This window comes from Dermacentor andersoni, chromosome 2 (genome assembly GCF_023375885.2).
Source record: "Dermacentor andersoni chromosome 2, qqDerAnde1_hic_scaffold, whole genome shotgun sequence".
Lineage (NCBI taxonomy): Eukaryota > Metazoa > Arthropoda > Arachnida > Ixodida > Ixodidae > Dermacentor > Dermacentor andersoni.
Window position 1 is genome coordinate 230,078,082 of NC_092815.1, and position 25,365 is coordinate 230,103,446.

The window sequence follows — 25,365 nt, forward strand, 5'->3', positions numbered from 1 at the left end:
GAAACCACCACACGTTTCTCAATGGCCTGGAAGGCCGCATTGCTGTCAGCGTCGCTGTGAGGTGCAACGTACCTGCGGAGGAGGTCCAGAGCCGCGACGGCTTCTCCAAAGCTAGGATTTGGCAACTCCCCTGCATCATGCGGCTCTTGCTCCTCGTCGTCACCGCGCCACGGCAATGGCAACGGACGAAGGAATATCCGTGGGAAATGTTGCCCTCTTTGGCGTAATCATGCTAAAGTGCTAACGATTGTTTAGTATTGCTGCGGAGCGTGCGCGTCCGAGCAGCCCGGTTGCGCGCAGCGCGGCGTGGTTTCGCAAGAAATGTAAACAAGAGAGGAGAGTTGGCCCTATAGGTGGAGCAACGCCATGAGCAACACCAACTTCCGGCTTCCCTTTAGCTATAGCTTCACAAAGAGTGACGTCAGGGCCTCTCCCGAGTTTCCTTCCTCCGTGAGTCGACCCGTCCAACAAACCATGCGGTGACCGTAATCACAGTGATGATAGTGAGCACATAGTGAAAGCATTTTTCCCGAATGGCCACCTAGTGGCGGCCTCTCGAACTGGCGTGAGGCTTTTTGCAGCCAGTTCCATAGCCAAGCCCGGCCAAGCCCAGTCAAAACTCGTCAAAAGCCAAAATGGCGGTTGGAGCGCGTTGCCTACTTTAGCCCAGGCGGGTTCGGGTTGCGACGCATCATGCAGGAACGTTTTCACAACTACCACGTAACAGCGGGGTTCCTTATACATTGGATCCTATGGAAGCTATGCCGGGACCGGATGAAAACGACGTAGCAGCCGGGAAAACGCAGCAGTGAGGAACGTAACAGCGGGGTTCTACTGTATATCAAACAACATTTATTTTGAAGCAGTACTTAGAAAATGTCAATACCAAATAAGGTATTCTTCCTAATTTCCGCAGTGCAGCTTTTAGTCTAGTGACATGCAATAAAACATGCCAACAAGTCTGAGCACTTCTGCCACGTACCGTTTACAGATCTTTGTTCAATAAATGGAAAAAAATAATTTGCTGCATTCTGTACTTGTGTATGCTGGCCTTACAATAGTGTGTATGTGTGGTTGCTTTACAAATACATACAGGGTGCTTTTTTTAGCTCCACCAAATTAAAAAAAAACTCAGTGCTCTTCCACTCTGTGAAGAAGGATGATCAGCGAAGCTGTGTATGTAGGCCCCTTAATGGCAAACTGCACGTATCTATATTGCACTATCTTGGGGATTGGCTCATGTATGGGGAGTGCTTAATGCCTGCTTCACCTTCGTTGTGTATTGGTTCGGTATTTCACCAGCTTTGCGATCGGTGCACGTATGGGGAGTGGTTAATGCCTGCTTCACTTCTGCCACCAGTCGGCCCGGCATTGCACTATCTTAGGGATCGGCCCGTGTATGGGAAGTGCTTAATGCCTTCTTCACCTAAGCTGTGGGTCGGCACGGCATTGCACTATCTTCAGGATCAGCCCACGTGTAGGGAGTGCTTAATGCTTGCTTCAACTCCGCCCCGTGTCGGCTCAGTATTTCACTTCGGAGTCTGCCAACAACTGGTGAGTGCTTAACGCCTGCTTCACCTCCGCCGCAGGTCGGCCCGGCATCGCACTATCTTCAGGATCAGCCCACGTATGGGGAGTTTTGTGTCTACACACGCACACAATCCTTAGGGAACTGGCCCTTTCTAGCTTCGCTGTAAAATTGGTTATGTCTTTGTGCTTCTTAATTAATGATGATGACAAATGCGGCAGTAGTGGCACGAGCGTGTTCGCATGGTAGCGCTGAGGGGCGCCAACGAGCCAGCTGTGAAAGAAGACGACGCTGGAGCCAATTCTGACAATATTAGTTTTAACGCGATAGCGTTAAGGAGCTCGTGTCGCAGAAAAGCCGGTGTCGTCGGTGTCGGCGGCATTGGCCGTGAGCGATAAATACCAGGAAGCACTTCATAAATAAAAAACGACTTGCAAGGTGCGCTGGGTGGGAATCGAACCAGAGTCTCCGGAGTGTGAAACGAAGACGCTACCACTCAGCTACGAGTTCGATGCTTCAAAGCGGTACAAAAGCGCCTCTAGTGAATGCGGTGTTGCCTTAGAAACGTGCCGTAGAAAGTTATACTGCGGTGTATATTGGTTCCGCTGAGCATGTAACTAACTTACAGAAGTCGCAGTTACACGAGTAGCTAAGTACGTTTCCGCTACATTTCTTCTGCTGCGCTCTGTGCACATGCAGAGCCATCTTGCGGCAAACACAGAAGACCCCTCCTCGCAATGTGCGGCGCTGCCCCGACGCGTGGCGCGCCACTCGCCCGCTTCTCCCCTTCGGACCGTGCGGGGACTGGTACGAGGATGCCCCGCTACCCTTGCGTTTAATAAGTTTTCTCGCTCTCTCCCCTTCCAACTTCCAGCGTGCATCACTCGAACCCTCGTGTTTAGGCGACGCGGCTCCTCTTTCCGCTCACAGCGCGATTCCTATGTGCAGCGTCCGATGCGGGACGCCTCTGACGTGATCGCTGCGCCGTAGCGCGTCTGGTGAAAAAGCGTCCCTTGCGATGTGTGGCGAGCTGCTTCGGAGGAGTCATGCGTCTGCGTGGTGCTCCCAAGCGAGATAGAGGACGATCCCATCGAGACGTCAGGCCCATCGTTTTGCTCGCGTAGACCGTTTCTCCCTCAGAGACACCGAGTTCTTTGGTTCGTTCCGCTTGATCAGGCGCACGTTTCGTTGCCGCGCCGAACGCTGCGTTGCTCGGCGCTAACCGCATGATTGGTGGGTGCAAAGTCCGATGCGGGGCGCCTCATAAGTGATCGCTGTGCCGTAGCGCATTGTCTTACACCCCTTGGCGGGTCGACGGGAACGCTGTTGCGTTTCACTCTTGAAGGCGAAGCTTATTGTGTCTACACATGGACACGATCCTGGGGGAACTAGCCTTTAACAGCTTTGCTGTAAAATTGCCTGTGACAGATAGCAGAAGGCTAGCCCTTGAGTTAAATTACTCTATGAGCACAGCCATTACTTCTACGAGAAATCTGAACGCTCAACGGAATAACATAATTACACTAATCGACTTTGTAATTAATTACTTTATGACACTTATTTCACTTCTCGAATAGTAGCTAGTTAGTTTGCTTAGCATATCCACTTGGAACGAATTCTGAGAACTTCACCGGTTTCAAGATATGCGCTATCAAACTTGCAGTAATAAAATTGAACTGTTATTGTAGTTACGTTGTTATGAAAACACATTTTTATGCATTAAACAAAAGTAACTGGAACGCCAATTCATTTCGTCTGACACTTCTACATTTAGTATCTTGAAACTGGTGTAATCCTGAGAATTTGTTCCAAGTGGATACGCCTTGCGAACTTGCCTGCTATAATTCGTAGATTGAAATGTGTTCCGAAAGCTGAATAATTAAAAAGGTAATTCGTGCAGTTATGTTAATTATTCAATTAAGCATTTTGATTTCTCGTAGAAGTAATGACCGTCTCATCATGCATGTAATTTTGCTCAAGGGTTAGAATGGTGCTATCTCCCACAGGCAATCTAAAAAATTTTGGTGCAGCTAAATAACACCTGGTATAAAAACAAATAGATACTAAACGAGCTACCTACCAAATTTTGCTATTTATCACGAGGCCGAACGTGGTCCTAATGTGGCTAACAGTTGGCCAGGTTGGCCATTCTGGTCGGCCCAGTGTCGCTGGCTATAACGACGGCCAACGTGAGGCCAGTGTCAATCCCCAGATGTGGGCTGCACTGAGCAGCTGACCATGAGCCAAGTTCGGCCAGGTTGGCCAGCAACTGCGGGCCAGCATTGTGCCAGGAATTTTTGTACCACTGGGGCGGTAGCTATGGCCGCCAGCGAATCTGCGCTTGCGAGAGCACCAGTTCGAGGCGGCGAGATAAAATGGTCGCTTGGATTATAATGTCGTTTTGGAGCTGCGGTCATGGCAGAAAGTCCAGAAAATCAGACAGCGAAGGTTTTCTGTGTCCGAAATCTCAGATGTTCTTATACATTGACTTCTAGTTTACTTATTTACTCTTATAATTTGACTCTATGGGGTACTGGCAGTGCCACAAAGGCGTCCAAATTATGGGCATATAGAAAAATCAGGCGTCTGAAAAATTGGTTATTAACTGTACATAATGCAAAGCACTGAATGAATCGTTAGAGCAGAAAACAACGCACACTGAGCTGTTGCGGTCCGAACAGCCCGAGACACGCATTGTCATTTTTGCAGCTTCAGCAAGCTAACGCTTGTGCTCTTTAATTTCGGAATGTGTCAGAAGCTTCTTTGGGCAGGGCATTTTGGCGGGAAATTTTCACGTGCCCACTAGGCGAGAATCGTTACGGTGCAAGATGTTGACCTGCGTGATGCTGGTGGGACCCGAGTGGTACAAGATGGGCTTTGTGGTTTTCCTATTGTGTAATGTTTTCAGACCGGCGACAGGAAACCGAAACAAAATAGAATTTAGGTTGTATTTTGTACCAGTTCGCTTTTGAACTGGTTCAAATGGAAGGAAAGCCTCTAAGGATGATGAACCGGCGGTGGTAACAGAGTAGTGCTGTCTATGGGAAGACTTAAGGTGTCGTCAGGCAGTTGAGTAGAGCAGACGGAGTGAATATTGTCAAGCCAACAGAAAATCTGGGTTGTTACGTCACTCGGAGAAAGAGTGGAACGTCGCGGTGGGAGGGAGACCAATCAACGAGCGGCAATCTGCTGGGAGTTAATCTAACCGAATGCGAAAATATAGTAATTTAAAGATGCTGCCAGTTCAATAAAAAATATTGCTTTGTATAAAATTCTTCGAACGTTTAATTTCCAGTAATAGCTGTGGGCTTCTGACATGGACAGCTGGTGGTTTAATTTTATACTGTGTTGTTTTACACTCGAGCCTGGGATTAAAATGGAATTAATAAAATGGGATTAAACAAAGCAAATGAAATTACCCTTGAAATCCCCATAGAGATCCATTTATTTATTACCTAGTTTTATTGAACTAGGTAATAAAACCAAAAATACCCGACTGTTGCACACTGAGTACATCAGGTACGTTCGATTCGCCTGCACCGCCTGAATCAGTTCACGAGGTGCTACACACTGCCATTATTTTCAGCGGTGCAGCAATGGCGCCCTCTGAACCATGCCGTTCAGTTCAAAAGGTGCAGGAAAAGTGCAGAGCTGGTTCACGATTTTGCTGCATCCTCTCTTCTGTCAGTGCCGACTTGGTACAGACGTACAGGTGCGATACTGCAGCGCAGCAGACGACACAGCGCACGCGCGCAAGCACCGTTAAAATCGCACTTACGTGCATCAGCTGTGTCTACGCAAGTACGGGTGCACTTACACGTCAGGAGCCGATCATACCAGCAGTTCAGGACTTCTCCAGCTTACGCACTCCGTGCACATTAGTCAGAAAAAAATGTATGCACCATGTCTGCACCTTGGCATTCGTTTTGAGTGTCGCGCTGTGCCTGCACCGAAGAAATCAAGCTGCACAATTTCTGTACTTATTGTAAACTATTGTGAACTGGTTCACAGTGGAGCAGGTTAATCGAACGGACCTAACACTTTTTGCGGGGTTCAACACTTGTTCGCTGTGGCAGTTCGAAACACCCACGTCCCTGTGCCAAATATGTTGCCGAGCAACACTAGTGTTTCTCACCACCGCATGTAGCTTCACACCTGCGCAAGCCACACCATGCTGCTCGGCAGTGCAAAGGATAAGTAAATTAACTTCTGTGCGGAGCGCAGAATGCCGCAGGCAGGCTCAGCTGGGCGTGGCCTCTGACATCTCATGGGTGCAATCTCGGGGAGACTCGCCCAAGCCTGCGCAGCTACGCGTGATGGTGCCAAATATTAGTGGATTAACTTCTTTCTCTACAGAGTGCCACGCAAGCAGCCGCAGCTGGGCCCTTAGCCTCAGAGATCTCCCTGGCTCAATTTCGTAGGGTCACGCCCAGGTTGTGCACTCACATTTCCCTCTCTATGCCAGGCTCCATGAGAGCTGGCAGATGGGCATGCCCTCCGAGATCGCACTGGCATCGGTACAATCTCGGAGGCCACAAGCCGGCCAAGCAAAGATAGCGCGGCGAAGTTTGCTTGCCTCTTTGATAACAAAGCGGAGCGCAGTGTTGTGTGCCACATGCTGCTCGACCGCAACAAGCAAAGCGGAAAGACGATGCGAAAGTTGTGGGGATGCGCGACTCTGACGTGTCCCCTGATATGTTTTCTCGCATAGCTCCCGTCTCCTGTAATATGGCTTTGCTGCGTGGCTTTACTGTGGCGGTCGGTATTCTTGCAGGGTAGTACGAGAGATGGCGCGAGTGTTGCTCCGCTAACGCCACCTTACGGCGAGGTTACTTAGGCCCAAAAAGGAGAAGGCTCTTCCTCTTTGGCTCGGGGTCGGCAAGTGGCGCGGACGTTCTCCGCGTGCGCCAATCCATGCTTCTGCGACACCTTCTCGCGAGGCCTACCCCAGAATGGACAAACACAATCGTTCGAACGTGCCACCATTCGCGTGCCCGTACGCTTGAATGACCAGGCATTGGCATCCATCATGGGGCGAACATATTCACTCATTATCCGGTCATGCCGAGTCGGACTTCCGCGATTTGTCGCGCGCCCATCGGCATGTTTTGTGGATAGCAACTCGGCTAGCAGGCATTAGTCTATGAAAGCTGCCATAAGTGCCCTTGTGATTGTTTGCACTACTGCGCTGTTGTTCCTTTATCCCAAGAGCACAGGTGAGAACCTCACAAAGCCCACCACAATGGAACAGAAGGCAGCTATATAAAGGCTGTCGCATCAGGTGCTAAGTCGCATGTGGCACATGCCGAAGATTCTTTTGTTGTCTTTCATCCAATTTCAATGCATGCGTGGCCATGCAGCAGTTCTGCAGGTCGCAAAGCTGTCTTGTTATTTGTACGTTTACAATTTTGCACCAAAATGGCCATATATAGCAGTAAATGGTAATAATGGATATAATGAAGTAACGGATATGACAAAGTAATTTCAGCTTCCCTTTCAACTTCGTTATAATAAGGCACGAGTGGTCCTGCCCCCCCTTCCCCCCTCGCTAGGTGGTGTGCCATACGTTAAGCAATCAAGGTGGTTCCCTCTAGGTGTAGGCCGTAGCTCTAATAGGAATACGTTTCACGGGAGCTGTGCTTCTTAGGGCAGAGGATTGTGACGTGAGTTCCGTCCCCACATCCCCCAACTTTGAGAATCTTGCCAAGGTCAAGGAAGCGTTCATGGATATCTCAGCTACACTTTCCCTTTTTCCCAAACCGTATTGGCCCTAATGATGGCGGTAATGATGCGACTGACAGACTGTTGCGACAACCCAATCACTTCTTCATTCTAGACACACTGAAACCAACCAGTCGCAGAAAAAAACAGTGTATACAGCACTTTCGTCTCAATGTCAATGCCACTAAATCTTGTGGTCCGAGATATTCTAGCTTGTTGCAAATCCGTCGCTCTGTCTTTGGAGAGCCTGAAATGCTTTTGGGACTCTCCTTCACTCATATTGAACGCATCGCACCATTGCCTCTCGTCAAGCAGTTGTCTTTTGCAAATGCTCGCCACCAAAGGAGCTGCTATCAGCGTCTCTGTCTCATCGCACCAGCTAGCGCAGGACTAGCTGTTGGCCACAATTTCCTTTGCAATCCTTGAGGTCATGCTCACGACTGCATGCGACCTTCAAGCGAACCACTTCTCTGTGATTCCGTTCATAGCTCACTGTGCGCTGCCTGCACCAGGTAACAGCAACGGGTTTGGGTTTATTGCCTACTAAAGGCATGCAGTACACTTCCAATGGCACTATGTCATACATGTTGTGAAGCAGACAGGTGAAGGTGCTTATCACAATAGGGTCGGTGGTGATAGCTGTGAATGCGATGTACATGGACGAAGTTGCGATGTGCGACGACCTGCAAGGATATCTGCTCGTATTGGAAGAGGAAACTGAGCGTGTGCCGGCATTTTCACGTGATGCAGGCTGGCAAGTAGCACGTGGAAGATGCCGTGGTGCACGCCTACTGCTCCTGATTGCACATGCCTTGCGCCTTATTTGCTCATATGTGATCTAGTGGTAGGAAAACGTATCATATGATCGCAGTTTGGGAATGTACTGAATGTTTGTGCCAAAAGGTGACTTCTTCAAGGAACATATTAACCAGTACAAAAGAAGCGTAACTGTAGTGGGTAATTTTTTGTATTTTTGATTTTGCGAACATTGGCACCAGGAAATCGTATGAAATAGGATCATATCATTGAAATTCTGCTGTACTTCTGTGAACATATTTTGGAGTATTCTTATGAGCATGAAGGAATGCATCAGCAAATTGGACAGCACTTAGCATCTTCCATGCAGGTCCAAGTGGCAAAATGCATGTACGATGGGTGTGCAAAAATCGTGTAACACAAGCCTAAAAGAGAAACATAGATATTAAAAGGGAATGCAAGATAGTGAATGTGGGTTGGGTGCTCATGAAACCCACGAATGCAATGTGTGTGGAGCCACTCAGTTTTGCAAGGCCCAGTTTGTAAACCTTTACTCTACAATAGCACCAAACAGGGCAGACTATCACACTGACGCTGTTCATAGTAAGCACACAAACATGCCCGACTACACAGCCACTCACAGCACACTTTGTGTAGCAGCAAACTGTGTGTGTGCAATGAGTGTCCACCTTCATTCCCCTGGCAGCCTCACCTTTGTCAAGTGACCAACAGTTGTAGCGCAGCAGCGTCGTACAGTGGCATTCCGGTCACTCAGGCCATGCACAAAGGCACGCAGCAGCTTGCCTGCATTGCAATAGAAGGGGAGCCACAGTCAAGCTCCTTCATCTTGAAAAGCAGCAACTATTTTGTCTCCACACCCCCATTTCCCAAACTCCTACGTTTCACTCTACAGCCAGCTGGAACACTGCACATAATTTGTATGTAATGCTGCTCATCTGAAGCGCTTTTCTGTGATGTGACAATTCGAGACGCATTTGGAAGGCCACATAGTCAGTCACAACTAGTCTTGTGAAGCTCACAAGTGACTTATCAAGATTAGGGCTGGGTACTCATAGCCTGCAATGTACCATGGCCAACCAGAGGATAGCAAAGTTACTCATGAGTGAACCCAAAGCAACCCATGAGAGAGCCCAAGACAGTCTGAGTAAGTTGGTGCTCTCCAAGTATGGCAGTCACAGTGACCCTAGCTAAGTTGGAATTGCAGTGAGTCTGAGTAATCCCTGAGTCAAAAGAATAATTTGCGAGTGAGCCTGAGCAAGTTCCATTTATTTTCCCGACCTATGCAGCCTCACACGAAACATCCCCTCTTACCGGTGAACGGCTGCAGCTCCAGGGGGCACTGGTGGGCCAGGCTGGTGGCCAAGTGGCAGCAGCCAGCCTTGGTGCCTAACCCCACTGCAGACTTGCTCTGCTCCACCAGGCGGGGCACCAGCTCCGACAGCACTGAGGCATCGACAAACTGCACGCACTGCAAAGCACCAGTCAGCGTGTTGTTCTCTTTTCTGCTGTCATCATCGTTTTATGCACTGTTGATACCTTCAAAAACCCCGCTGAACCAACTAGCCCAGCGTTGCACGCTTCTGCAACAGTGCAGCGAACCAAGTTGGACTCGTGTGCAGTGATCCTTGAGGTAGGACAGAAAGTAGGCACGTGAAAGGTGCCAATTGTGAGAATTTGCTAGCATAAGATTTCTGAGGAGGCACAAATCTTATGCTTCTGAACCAACACAGCTTGTATTGCAGCTGGTAGAAACGTGAAGGCAGCCATGCCTCTCAGGCAGCAGTTATCATCACAATTCAGATCTTTTTACCTACTTACAGGCCATCAATTAACATTACTGCAGCATCAAAGGAACTGCAATATTTCGTAGAATGGCCAAAAAGTGAGATTGGATTTAGAAGAACATCCGTGTTACTGAAGCCTACCAATGGCACCGCACGTGACAAAAGATTAATGTATCATACTTTTTCTAAACAGAGGCAATCTTTATCTGGCAACACAGAGCACCAAGACAGTGTGTCTCAATCTGTAGATCCCTCAAAGTACTTGAAACTAGGTCCAGCAAGCATGTGACGCCCCCCAGGCATAATGTTAGTTTGCCGCCAGGCTCGGTGGCTTGCTAAAGCTTGACATAAAAATTGTTACAGCGCAATCACATGCAACCACAAGTATGAAGGACGGGACACAAGCACTTGTGTCCCGTCCTTCATACTTGTGGTTGCATGTGATTGCGCTGTAACAATTTTTATGTCAAGTATGCACCAACTCGCCCAGAAAGAAGTTTTAATGCTAAAGCTCGGCAGGCAACATTGGTCACCGCACTGCAATAAACACCGACGAGCATGGCTGTTCGCCGGTCAGTCATCGTTCAGCACCACCACGCTGTGGAGCATCCGTCTATCGGAGGATGCCTCTATCCCTCCCTTGTTCACGAATCCGGGTGGATCGTGACACTAGGGGTGTGCAAATACCGCATAGTAGATTTCGAATCAAGAAGAAAAAAAAGCCGATACTGAATTGAATATCAGAAAGAGTTTCAGAAAATTTATTGCTTACAAATTTTGAGAAGGAAAACAGGGAAGGAGCACATGGTCAGGAGTCTCCCAGCATGACACATCAAGAATGTAGCATGCTATAAGTTCTCAGTTTAATGGTGGACCTATGTTTTATGGCAATCTTTTATTACATGGAAAGCTTGTTTTTTTACAAAATACAGAATGGTTTTCCCACCTTCATGGCAGGTTAGCGTAAGGCCAATCTGTGCAACAGACGATAAGCACAGACCACGCACTGCGTGACCACTCTGCGCATGGCGATCGTTGGCGCTGAGCTGGTAGACTGCGGTCAGCACAGATGGTAAAGAGTAGGTGTCATTTCATTGTCCAGTTCGGCGTGATTTGCCAATTATGAAAGATTCTGAAAACGGGAAGGTCACCGCATGTTCACACGATGCTCCTTCCTCCACCCGCTTTTTGTGCACTGTAGTCACATGACACTTTTGCACTCGCCGTGTAAATGCAAAGCCAATTTTGTGACAGATTGTGAGGGGAAGCTACAAAACTAGAGCTATGTCTATTTGTGAATGATATTGGGAATAAGCGGCCGCCACATGGTGTGCCGCAAAGATGGCAACCGTAATTAACTTTGTTGCCCTTCTGTACAATCACTTTCGTTTGCGAGGCGGTTTGTCGGCTTTCCGAACATCACTCGGCATCACTCTGCACAGTCATCAGCGTCGACAGCACAGAGTTCTCAAATTGGGAGGCCCACAAGAAGTTCACATGACCTTCCCCCCTCTTCCCCTCCCCCCTCCTTTTTTTGATGGCATCCATCTGATATTTGTTAAATGCATCTGCATCCAGGGGTCAGCGTGCTGTCATATAATATTTTTGACTCCGCCATGTAAACTCAAAGCTAGTCTTGTGATGGGTCGTTCGAAGCTACGAAAAAATACCATTGTGCGCCTACGTATGGCATTCAGAATGAGGGTATTTTCAAAAGATGGCGGCTGTGAACATGCAACAGTCATTTCGTGCACTCACTTTCGTTGATGAGAAGGTTTGTCGGCTTTCTGAGGGTCGTGCAACCACTGTGCATAGATCTGGTCGATTTGGTAACAGTAACATTAGTCACAGTTAGATGCATAACGATGCAGCTCCGATTAGGCCTAATGGGCTAGACAGCATGGCTAATTCTGTGGCTGTGACGAAAATTTGTCACTGGCCGATGTGATAACGGGCCCCAACCACTGCGAAAAGCTTGTCGCTAATATGTTCCAACAGAAGGTTCATGAGTGACCAGCCGCAAAATCATGCGTATAGGTTAGATAGACGGTCGTTGAAGCGGTGCTCGGGTTTGCAGTTCACCAGCTGGCAACTACCATGACCATGTGCACCAAGTTTGTGTGTGTGGTCGCCGGTGGGTAGAGAGCTGCACACTGCACAATTCTGTGTGCGTGAACACTGAACTTGCGTATTCAAAGCAATCAGAGTGCCTTCCAGTGAAGAATGGGCCTGATATTCACACCTGCTCTTGTGTTTTCCGTTGCTGTTGTAGTGCCCTCTGTCTGCGTCACATTAATCGTTTCTATCAGTATCGTCAACCTGGTTGAACCTTGTACCGAGAGATTGCGCTCCATGGGAATGCTGCATGCATCAACGCACTGACCACAGCCGGGTCATTCACCAAAGGCACCAATATTTGAAAAATTGAATATTCAGGAAATCAAGTATTAGATATTCAATTTGTAGATCAAATTATTTGAACGTTGCCTGTTCAATTTGCAATCAAATATTGCAGTATTGACACACCCATAGGCACCGACTAAGGGGGGGGGGGGGGGGGTTCTGGGCCCGAGCCCCCTTTAATGTTTTCCGAGGGGAGGGGGCGGGGGGCTGAGTTTTCCAAGGGGGGGGGGGAGCTTCGGCGATGACGAAGCCTACTCCCCGTCACCCCCACACACACCTAAAGTGTCATTACTAGAGCTTTCTCACTCACATCATTTGAGGTTTTTTTTTACTTGCCTCGACCTTTTCACTTAAAATTTTATTGTGGCTAGTAGCTTACTACATGATGGCTGGTGCGGATGTGCATGTCTTAATTCCCACTGTCGCTTTATTTCTGCAAATCTTAATAGGAGGACAAGTGCATTAGAAGCACCAGCAGCAGCTGCCTCATCCGTATTTTCTCAGTTCAACATTGTAGCAAGTTTACACTGTAAACACTATGCACATACACAATATATTTAAACATATACACAGGACAAATTTCATTATATTTTTGAAAGAGAAGGAGGTAGTCAATTAACAATTATTTCTAAAGGTATGGATAGCCTATGCCTAGAGAATAAATTTGTTGCTGTATGTTCACCTCGCTTCAAATTGCTTTGCTTGCTTTTTGACCCTGGAAAAAAACCTATAGACTTGAGTGACCCCTTCGGCAGAGTCTTTTACCAATGGCATGTGAAATGCATGTGAATGATATGTGTCTTAGTATTGCTTTTCTTTGCAGTAAACAATGCTAACGACTCATGAAAAAAAAAATTCTAATAATTTATAACATTTATTAGGGATGGAAACATCGTCACTTGTATGCAGAGGTCATAAATATATATGTAGGCTGTCCCAATGAAATATCATTCACCAAGATTTAAAAAAGAGCAACGCGTTACTCGAAGATAATCTAGTGCATATTGTTTCCAGCACAGTGGAGTAGCTGCCAGTAATGTTTTCGTTAATGAGATTTAAGTTGGTCATTGTAATTAATTATCTATTGTGAGACATACTATCCTAATTATCAGTCAATGAGGCATTTGTAGGTGCAGCCAAGGGACATCTAACTGTGGTAGTTTATGCGACATATCAATTGCATACTAATTTTTTAAGATTGATAAATAAATCCTGCGAAATATGGAAAATACAGTAAAACCTCGTTAAACCGTAGCCACTTAAACAGTAGTTTCGTTTTAAAAGTAGTAAAGTCAAATTCCCGACTCAGCGGCCATTGAACATAATGTGTTTTGTATCCGCATACACCGTACCAGCTTATTGCATACACGTTTGCGCCTGGAGCCACATCAACATCAACATCATTTCGATGGCATGCCAGAGAGCGTTATGGCGTCGTGCAAGCGAGGACTCGTGTGACGCTGAAGCTCGGATAAAAAAAGACGCCGGGTGCTCAGCATAGAAAAAAGATTAGACATCGTCCGTGCTATCGAACGTGACATGAAGAAGTCGGCGCTGGCACGCGACAGGGATCTGCTGTTGACTACGGTGTGTGGCATTTGGAATGCGAAGAAGTTGCTCAGCAGCGCTGCTGCGACCGTGAAATCATGTCGGCTACGAGGTTCAACTTTTCGCCATCGCTGCCTCTGTTGTTGCCGAAGTGTCGACTAGCGACAGTGATGAGGACAACATGGAAAGCGACAGCACGAGCGATTCGGGTCCGACAGTGGCATAAGCTGCACGTTACGTCAGCCTCATGAACACAATCGTCACGAAGAGAACAGGGGCGCAATAACGTAACTGTATTCCAAACGAAAAGTATTCCAAACTCCAACACCCAGCAATGAAAAAGGTGCCCCGGGACTTATGCAGCACTACTGCACGCGTGCACGGAGAATACGTAACGCCAACGAGGAATCTACCATGCGAGTGTTTGCCGAGAAGAGGGGGCTGGCTGTAAAGCGGGCACGCAGCTTCAGTAAGTTTGAGGCCGCTGTCATTGTGCTAGGCCGCCGCGGCATCAAACGAAAATAACACTTTTGTCGCGCGAAGTGAATAAATACTGCATGTTTTTCCCCCTTTCACCGCACTCTCTCTGGGTTCCGTTTTCCACAGGTAAGTGGGCGATCTCATGCTATTTCGGTTAAACAGTACTACCGTTTAGGACGTACTTTTTCCAAGCTCCGGCCAGCTACGGTTTAACGAGGTTTCACTGTACCACGTGACTGCGCTCCCACCTGGATCATAAAGCAGCGCCCTAGAACAGGCTCCCTCTCAGTTAGCCAGAACAAAATAAAAGAAATAAAGAAAAAACATTGTGATCGAGCTAGTGCCTTATCTGCCGTGCCCTGGCTGAATTAACACATTGAGTTTGGTGTTAGTCAGAAACAAGCTGTTACAGCTGTTGTCTTAGCGTAGATAAAGTGCATGGATGTTTTTTTTTGTGCCACAACACCTGTAACCACAAAGGCGAATAGACAACGTCAGTGCAAATGTATAAAGGTGCATCTTGTTTCGTCGCAGTCACCATGTCTTTCTCTAATGAGCAGAAGGAAAACATGATCCTTGCCTTTGTAGCTGCAAATGGCAACAAGAGGAAGGTCACAAATATATATTGGTCATAGAAGTGTGGTGGTAGACCAAATGCATCGACTATCATCATAAATTATGAAAATCTGAGCCAAGCCGGCAGCATCAAGAAACAGCAACGGAGGATTCCATCTTTGAGACCTAGTCTACATACCGATGTTCTAGCATTTATGGCCTCAAACCCTCATGCTAGCGTGCGGGACGTGGCCGCCCAGGTACCAATTTTTAAGTCATCAGTTTCAAGAATTCTAAATGACAGCCTTTCACCCGTGCTACCTTAACCAGCACCAATGCTTGAAAGATAGGAACCTGTAGAATCACCTAGATTTCTCGAATCGGGTCCTCACAAAGGCGGGTGCACCACCAGACTTTTTGAGCAACATCATGCGCATAGATAAAGCCAATTTTTGCAGACGCACCCAGGTAAATTTGCATAATGCACACTATTCAAGTGTCTCCAATCCACACTGTGTAAAGCGCAATTGGCACAAGTACCAGTAGTCATCCAATGTGTGGTGCGGAATTTACACTGGTGCTATAATCAGTCCCATCTTCTTCTATCACACACTGAATGGACAGCGTTAAGTGGACTAAATCCTTGAAGGAGTGGTTGATGAGTTTCTCAGTGAAGTCCTGCAGTCACGTCTTCCACTTCTGTGACATCAGCAAGATGGGGCATCAGCACACAGCAGTAGCCAAGCACGCAACTGGATGGATGCGACTTTTTATGCGCAATAGACTGGAAGGCATGGCAAGGTCCATCCAAATAGGTCATGAAGCTTGGAATGAAAAGCGTGCCAAACCCTATCGTTAGAAATATCAGTTAGTGCTGCATGATTGAAGTGTGACTAGGTGAGGGGGGGTCAAACACTGAAACTAGAAGACCTATTAAAAAGAATTCGACCATTTTTAATCGGAATACTGTCATAAGCGTAAATATTGAAATATTTTTGCTGTTCTAAAACAACAAATGTCATTTTCTTTTTCTATTTCAGAATTTATTAGTTCATTCGTGGTGACCCCTACCAACCCGCGTTTCTGGCGTTGGCAAGACTGTGCAAGCCAGCTATTATGTCGTGCGGAATGGCGCTGCTCACTCGAATGTGGTGGCTTCATCCGAGTTTTTTTTTATTTCCTTGTGTGTTTCTTCAAAGTTTGCTGTGCACTACACATCAAATTTTGCGTGAGCTAGTGGACGGCATTAATTGGGGAAAGTTGTAAGTGAAGGCTTTTTGTTATCGTGCAAGTTCACTATGCAGCATCTGATGCACTGTGTCTCATCGTGACGATAAATGCTGAACACTCTGCAAAGAAACATCACGCTATCTTTGTTCACTCTCTAACAAAGGCTCTGAGTGTCCGAAGAGCAGCAAAATTTGTAAGTCGAATGCTTTCTAAATGAAAATGCGGGGCAATGTTATCTATGTGTTGAATATAGATACATGGTGTCGCGCGGTATTGCGAATGATTCCGTGAAAAGGTTTCACATATGTTGCTATACATTACAACTGTGTGCTGGCCATATTACTGTTCATCTTTTGAAACATGTTTTGTTTGGCCACTTATATTGCTTGCATATCCTAGACAAATAAAAGTGAAGTTGCTTTTGGAACGTCTGGCCCTCTCGTTTATTTCCATCCTATTCGGTCACCTTTCTAAGGAACCTACTGGAGCAACTGCCATCAGTAATACAATAATTATGTTCCCATTAAGACATACACAACTCCTATAGTTTAACGACATGATGGCTCTTCAGCTGAGCTGAGTCCCAAGCTCACCTCAGCCTCAAAATAAATGTAACTGCTGAAGTAGTGGTCGAAATGCATGGTAGAGGAAATCATAAATTCGTGCCTCGCAGCACAATATCTTGACGTCACTGTCATCTCCGGTTGTGACGTCACCTTTGTATTTTTGCTTCCTGTTAGTTGTCTCCCCAATACATAGATGGCAATGGTTGCAACAAGCCGCTATTTTCTTGACATGTGGATTTCCATGGAAGCCTCACTACCAGTTTACATATACCTTGGGCATGGGCCTGTAAATTGGCCGAGTAGGTCAGCTGACCTCTCTCCACTCGATATCGTTATTTGGGGTTATGTGAAAGATCATGCTTCCATGATCAACACAGATACCAGATTAGCTAAGGCAAGGATAACGAATGCCTACCCTAGAATTCGAGCATCGGTCATAAAGAAAGCCACTGAAGAGGTGATAAAGCGTACTCAGTACTGCGTTGCTGCAAAAGGAGACCTATTCGAACGCATCCTCTAGGCAGCAGTTGGTGTTCAACAGGGCTTACGAATTCATAGATAATGAGAGCAAACTGAAATCTGATGTTGTTTTCTTACTTTTTTTTGTGCAGGAATCCCGATTGCTAATTCGGCTTATTTAGAAACGGTATATATATTTTTTTCTTAAACCTTTCCTCTAGATGTGGGTTGCTTCTCGGCCTGTTGGTTTCGCTTTTATTTTTTGGCACGAACCTGTTTTTGCAGCACACACACATTTTTATGAACAATAAAACCGTCACTTTAATTTGGTTTCTGGCACAAAATACAGCTGCATGCGCACTCTTTCGATGCGGTGCTAGCAGAGCTGAGATTCTGAAAGATTTCATGACTCTTCCATTGCTTTTCACGTGTCGTGCATAGTCAGTGCGGCGCTTCAGCTGCGTTATCAAGCGGCTTTTGTTATCAATGTGATCAGTCGGCCTTGAGAGACGGATAGTAAGTGTCCTAGAAATGAGAGGAAGGAATAGCTGCGAAATGCGACAACTGCTGTTGGTGCTCCTTCCGCACCATTATCAAGGTGATGCACTGTCTCTTTGGGTTAGCGACAGGCATGCAATTGCTTTCAATCAGCTTATTCGAGGGTGCTGCTTTTAAATGCCGGTGGGAGTGCAGTCACATTGCATTTTTCCTATTTTGTGATGTCTTTTTGCCATTCGGAAAAAAATGTACGCAATTAGTACGTCGCTGAAAACACCTTAATTAGATGCCATTTGGGGGTGCCTACATATGTCCCATTGACACTTTGATAATTAGGACACTACTTTTCGAGTTAGATAAATAATTGCAATTACCAAAATAAATCTCAGTAACAAAAAAATTACTGGCGGCTGGAGTAACACTACTGCTCTTTCTTTAAAGGGCCCCTGAAATGGTTCGGACAAATTTTGTAGACGTGTAGGGTACAGCTCAAGTAGAACATTCGCAGCACAATTTAAGTGAAGCGTTACGTATCAGTGGAGCTACGAGTGATTACAAGTTACCCTCCTCCCTAGCCATGCTTTTCCTCCTCAACTCGTTGGCCGAGCGATCGCGGCTAAGCTCCACCTTCACTGGTTCTGCGTCACGATGCGACGTCACATCGTCCACTTCCGGTTGTTTTGGAGCCCGCCCTCGCCCGCGCGAAACGTCTCTGCTGGCGGCTTGGCCGTCAACCCCAAGCGAGAGCTATCGAAGCAGCGTGCGTTGCGAGCATTCTGTCATAGTGCCAAATGTGTCTGGTATTCTGGTAATCACACACTAGCAGAACGTTTCGACGGAACAGTGAAGGCATAAACTCAAGCTGATGAAGGAACTTTTGCGTAGATGTACATGAGCTGTCTGATCGGTCTCCACGGTTCAGCCACCCGTTGGCGCAGAGCTTAACTAGCCAAAGAAAGAGCTAATATTGCTCTAACCAAGTGTAAAACATTTTAAACATTTACAAAAGCAACGTGTTAACGATTACACTCCTGAGAAAAATTTACACCAGTAGCAAAGAAGAATACATTTTGTTACTGCTGCTGTGTGAGGTTGAGCTCTATGCCACCAGGTGGCTGCACTGTGAAGACCATTCACATTTGCGCTTCTTTTCATTCCCTGAAATGGCACGCAAGGGGACACGGCCAGGCCCTGTCCCCTTGCACTTGCGTTTACCCTAATACCGGACTCGCGAAACGCTATTGCATTAGTAATCTTCCGGTGTAAAGTGACGGCTGCAATCACGCAAATCCTGGCGCCCATCGGATAGCAGCTGTCCAATGCACTGCAGCCAGTCCGCTTGTCTACTGGCTCGCAGAAGGACACGATGTCGCAGCTTGACATTTTGCCAGTCGCTACGTTTGCAGTCCACAACGCAACAAAGTCGAATCATAGCGCTCGCGAAAAGACAGACCGACACTGACTGCGGAGCTCTCGTCAAAGACGAAGCACATTGTAACACAAGTAGACGACACTTACTGTTGTGTGCCGGAAGTGCTTAAGTGTACTGAAAAATTGTCCTTGTGCATTCTCTTTATGTTACTTTATTTTTATAAAAACAAATGAACTAACATGCCAACTATTACAAACATCATTTGTTTACCACTGACGCCTACTGACGCCGTATGGGCGATTTACGTCATATGGGTAGGGGCGGCTTAAAATTCCGCCGAGCAGTGTGCTGCGATCGGCAGCGATGTGCATTTTTACATCCTTATAATAAATTACATGCTTTACGCGGAGCACTTAGATGTGTCAATTAATGATCAGAAGGACCTACTCTAACGACTCAGTACGTTTGTAGAAAATCGTCAAAATTGTTTCAGGGCCCCTTTAACCCTTTGAAGGTTTTTGCCGTACATGTACGGTGGCAGTTTTCTGTACCGCAAGGTCTTTGCCGTACGGGTATGGTTTCGACCCTCCGTTTGAAATTTCACGCCCTAATGATGATGCGTACTCACTGGGAGGTGCTGCCACCTCTTAGGACTTACAAGAAGCGTTTGAAATTTGTGCTACCTTCTTGGGGAGATAAACAGAACTGATGTCTAGCTTCAGCGCATCGCGCAGACTGCGGCAACACCCCTATTGCGGTTTCAGTTTCGCGGCGTGATTGCAACGGGGGCGCACGAAACATAATTTTTCTCTTTGTTGGCACTCTCTTGCAGGGGCGGTGAAAGCTGATTTCCATCTTGATTGGCGCTGCTCTTAGCTTGTTTATCACCGCCGTTCGCGAGGTATTCTCGCTCTCAGCGGCTACGCGCTTTTGGTTCCGCCGCGTGATCGCAACAGAGGCGCGTGAAACGTGATTTTTCTCTTTGTCGACATGCTCTTGCAGGGGCGGTGAAAGCTGATTTCCATCTTGATTGGCGCTGCTCTTAGCTTGTTTATCACCGCCGTTCACGAGGTATTCTCGCTCTCAGCGGCTACGCGCTTTTGGTTCCGCCGCGTGATCGCAACAGAGGCGCGTGAAACGTGATTTTTCTCTTTGTCGACATGCTCTCGCAGGGGCGGAGGAAGATGATTCCTATCTCGATTGGCGCTGCTCTTAGCTTGTTTATCACCACCGCTCACGAGGTATTCTCGCCCTCTGCCCAAGGCAGCCGCACGCAGAGATGTCATGTATGCACTAACACAACTCGCCGCTCCAAAAGGAGAACAGACACGCATTTTAGGTGTGCAGACTGCGATAAGGCGCTGTGCGTAGCAATGTTTCAAGGAGTACCACACTCCGAAGTACTATTGAACATATTGCAGTTCTAAGTATGCCGACACCAAAATACTGTTCCTAATTTTCTTTTCTATTTATTCCCGACTTTACACATTTTGTACATTCAAGATCCGCAATAATGTAATTTGACTACCTGGGAAAGTTTTTCTCAAAATAATTCGACCCTCAAAGGGTGAAGTCTTGGTGCATGATAGTTGGAGCACTTTGTAACTGAAATGAGGCTAAACTGGATTCACTCAAAATCAGAATCAACAGCAGTCATGTGCAGCAGCGCTTATACTCGGACTCGCAGAAAATTGAGAGAGAGAGAGAGAGAGAGAGAGGCTGCAAAGGCAAAGCAATATTAGTGATAGCCAAGTATACGACAATTACGCGAAGGTAGATTACAGCACGAGAGATGCCAGATTCTTGTTGGTGCGAGAGGACTCAGGCTGTGAAACTGAAGCTGGTTGGGCCCCAGTTTCTCTCCCCCCCCCGCCCCCGGAAAAATGAAAACTCCGCCTATGGACACACCCCTAGTTTTTTAAATAGTGCTGAGTGTATTTAGTGGTCTACAACAGCTTAAAAACCATCCTACTAAGACGCAAGAAAAAACTTCCTTAGTGGCAGTTGGGTCACACCTCAGTGGTCAGTGCACCTGAGTCCCAATAAAATAGAGGAGCTGTGTTACAAAACAATGCAACGTGACGGATTGGCCCAGTCAGACCTCGGCAATGTAAGGCCTGTGGGCTGCATGCAGCCCTCCACCCGACCCCTTGTCGAACGACCTTTTGACGCCTAATTTGTCCACATTAAACAAAAAAAGAGCGTAGAAGAGGGACGAGGCGGAGAAGTACACAAGACAGGCGACACGAGATAGGTGGGGGAAGCGCCTATTCAAGGTACTTTTTACCCCTATGATGTTTCTCCTTAAACAGCATACACCTTGAGCAGTGTTTCAAGTTGATCTCATTGGTTGTTCAATGTTGGACATGAACAGTGCAGGAATCTGACAAAGATGAAGAGAGGAAAGAAAGAAGACACGCACACACTGCTGAATGTATGCCCTGTTGGTGCATCTCTTCATCCTTATTAGATTCCTGGGGTGGTATTCTGTAAGAGCCCACCTATAGTCGACTGTCCATTTTGGCCAACACTGATTGGTTGGAGCTGTGCCAGCGAGAAGGAGACCGTTCTCTTTGGTGCAGCTGCGAGAAGGGTCTTCCTTCTCAGAAGCTGCGGTTACAATGAACAGCAGCAGCTAAAATGAACGGTCGTCTGTAGGTCGACTCTTACAGAATACCACCTTTGCTCTCTTCCCCTGCAACAATGAGCATCCAACCTGCCTTAATCTGCCTACTATGATGAGACGGCATGTTTCACATATTAATTTATAGTTTGCAACATGTTTAACAGTAGCAATAAAAAAAAAGCACAATTTATTGATGTGGTTAGAATTTTCTTCAGCAATGGCTTGGGCGCCCAGGACAGTGCCAGTGCCTGGTGCAGTCCCTCGACCAGTTGGTGCTCTACAATCTTGAATGCTATCTCCGGATGTGGGCAAAAGAAAAGATAACAATGTGCACTTGCCTTTCTGTTTCTTCTTGTCTTTTTCTTTCTGCCTACCCCTCCCTCCCAGTTTGTGCCATTGTAGTTAACACAACACACATGCTACTCGGCACTTAAACGATACTATGAAAATTTTCAACATAGGAGACCCAAGCTCAGGGAATGCTATCAGATGTGCACACAAAAGAACACAAGGGAAAGCCCAAGCGGAGTACTCTAATCCACTTCGGTACGCTATTGTTTAAACCCCCTACCAAAGACAAGCGTAAAGGCAATCTAAATTGGCTGATTAGTCACCTAAACTAGCCAATGCACCACTACAGCTATGAAACGAGTTCCTGCAAGCAAGAAATTCGGCCGAAATTGTGCTCTGTTGACAGGGCTGAGTTTTGGCCTTGTTGGTACGACGTCTCTACTAGTGCTTAGCACAGAAACTTGAGACAAAAATGGGCATAAGTTGAGACGCACGCAAACATTACTTTCAACAGTAGTTTATTAAAAGCCAGATCACGAGTTTATGTACACAAGACAAATACAATGTGGGGCAAATGGGGCGGTGTCAGCACAACGGGCTTAGAGAGCACTGCGATAATGCCAGCAAAGAATGTGATGGCTGGTCAGCTGCACACTGCCGCATGTGCGGTTGCTCGCCTCTGTTTCACGACAGCTTTGTTGTGCACAGGCATAAAGACAAAATGCCCAGATCAGCAAGCAAACCCATGACAACAACAGATAAGCTTGGCCATGGGTGTGTCAGTACACTTTCGCTATTCTTATCGAGGAGAGAACTGTCATTTTTCATTCGCTCATACTTTACGCATGCTTAGTTTCTGTCTTGGGTATATAAACCAGTGATCCAACTTCTAATAAACCACTGTTGAAAGTAGTGCTTGTGTGTGTCTCGACTTCTGTCCATTTTGTTTCAAGTTTCTGCGCTAAGCACTCGAAAAGATGCTCTGTTGAATTATTTGTGGGCACATGGTGCTGTCTCTATGCCTCCCTCGGGCTCACCAAGAGAGGAAAAGCATGGCCTTCAAGTCAAAAGTTGCAGTATGAGACAACCGCTACTCACGTAGTTGATAGTCTCCATGGCTGGCGATGTTCGGGACGCAGCAACCCTGGCTGCATCAAGCTGGACAACACCAAACAAAACAAAGCACTGCAGTCACCACTGAAATAACAGAGGTCACTGGTAGTACAGCCATGAGGAATGCTTCAAAAAAGGACATCCTCACCCTGACTGCTAGCATATAAAACATTCTTAAAATGCCATGTTCACATGGATGAACTGCTGGTAAGTCAAGTGCAAAAGTCTAAACCCCACGACATATGCAAAAAAAAAATTTTTTAAATTAGTTTCTTCTAGCACAGTCATGTGACATGAAAATGTGTGGTGCTGGTCAAGCAGGCGCACATGGGCATTACACTTATTCTCAGCCTTTATGCCTAGGCTGAGAAGAACAAAGAAACTTAGTGGCAACTCTGGTTCTTAAACTTTTGCACTCAACTGTACATCACTTATTAGGTGTTAGGCAAAACAAAGGAGTGCAGTCAAATTGAGATATATTGAATACCAAGGGGATCACGGAATAGTTCAACATAATGATAATTTGACATACCAAATTATGCCTTCATAAGCTTCCTGGTAATTGCCTAAAACTAACAAGTGAGAGCTTACTGATTGCCTATCCAAAGGCAGCAAAGTCAACATGCACACCACGGTGATGAAAACATTTTAGGAGCGAAAAGAGAAAATAATCTGTGAGCAAGGGCGTCCCCAGAACTTTATGCAGAGGGTGGGGGGAGGGGAGGGTCAGAGGTAGGTTAGCACCAAAGAGGCACACTTTACGATCTAAACTATTCACACGAGACAAAAATTAGAAACGGCAAATTGGTACGGGACTTGGAGAAGGTACATTGATTTTTATTAATGAACAACAAATTAAACTTAAGAGGAAGCTTTAGCTCGGGCCCAACTGCAACATGGCCTATTAAAATATATGTGAAACGCAAAAAAGCTTATCTGAGATAACCGCTGGACCGACTTTAATGAAATTTGTTGCATTTGTGAGAGAAAGTAAAATTCTAGTGACTGTTGGAAGCGTATTTTTATTTAGGGCCTGAATTTTATTGAAAGAGTTTTCAAAAATTCGAAAAAAATAGAAGCTCTGCATCAAGAACAGATATCGCGGTTCTGTAAACGACATCCATTAGATCATTCAAAGCGGACAAATTCGATGTGTGTCAATTTATATCTGACATGAATTGGCTACATTGTGTACAAGGGTTCTGCAAAAGCTGTATTTACACATCACGTAAATTTTTTGAGATTCACGTGTAACCTATCAATTTTGTCCACTTTAGACGTACTATTAGATGCAATTCACAGAATTGTGATATCAATTTTTATTGCTGAGTTACGGAGTTATAAACTTGATAGTTTCATTTTCTATAATTTGCAATCTTTGCCAATTTTTAGTAAAAAATTGACGACCTAAATCGAAAATTCAAAACAAACAGTCACTAGATTTTAAGATTTTGTTTTAAATGCAATAAACCTCGTTTAGTTTGGTGCAGTGGTTGCTGATAAAAATGAATTCTCCTTTTACATGTATTTAGATAGCAGCACCCGAGCTAAAGCTTCCTCTTAAGCGAAATGCAAAAGGTTACTATCACTTCATGAAAAGAGTGATCAGTCTCGCTGCGTGCAGATTTTCGACTCATGCGAATTGATCACTAGCACACAGCACTATATGTTCACCAACATGTATAAGTGCAGTCAGTCAGTATTCCTTGAATAGCAGCTGCAGACGCCTCAGGTTTTTCTGGGCAAATTAGGCGATGAATCAGATGATAAAGTAATTCTGGTGTTTCATTACACGCTCTCAGTGCACACTCATCATACAAAGGCCGTCCAGCTTGTAATTTGCCATTGTTGAGCGTAGCCAGGTTTTCACTCTCCTCATAGTACTGAAGGAGCATTCGACAGTGCAGGTGGTAACTGGCAAGGCCAGAGCTACCCCAATGGCTTTTGCCCCAGGGGGGAAGAATGTCTTATCCTGAAGCAGAAGTTCGGAGTATAAGTTGTTTGTGAAGAGTCCCCAGTTTTGTTATGGCACATCTCGTACCAAGAGATGCCCTTTTTCTTGAAGTTTTTGATGCTGTAAAAGCCTTGGAGTTCTCAGTGAGTTTAGCAAACTCAACATGGCTATAATACATCATATTTGCTGGGTGCAGCTGGAGAAGTTTGAAGCTCTTCACATTGCTTTCAGAAAAGCGCAAGCCAAAGAAGCAGTGACAGAGTCCGAGTAGGGCACACACAGTGTGTCTGTAAAGTCATGGTGCACCTTTAACACATAGCGTTAAGGAGCCAATGTCACAGAAAATCCGGCGTCGGCGTCAGCGCCCGACGTCGGTGTCATTTTGGCAAAAAGATTTTTGAACTACTCATACCCAAGCCCTCCATGTCATTCAAGGAATTTACTGAACTAACTCAATTTA

At 46.2% G+C, this 25,365-nt stretch overlaps 1 protein-coding gene across 2 annotated transcripts in view; it reads right to left on the bottom strand.

The window, feature by feature from the left end:
* Positions 1-25,365, bottom strand: part of LOC126539960 (proteasome adapter and scaffold protein ECM29) — a 467,228-nt gene that overhangs the window by 100,515 nt on the left and 341,348 nt on the right. For both annotated transcript variants that reach the window (XM_050186788.2, XM_050186787.2), the window contains exons 32-34: positions 22,937-22,996; positions 9,338-9,494; positions 8,718-8,809 (exon numbers count right to left, since the gene is read on the bottom strand). In XM_050186788.2, coding sequence (XP_050042745.1) covers positions 8,718-8,809; positions 9,338-9,494; positions 22,937-22,996 — 309 coding nt within the window. The remainder of the gene's footprint in view (positions 1-8,717; positions 8,810-9,337; positions 9,495-22,936; positions 22,997-25,365) is intronic.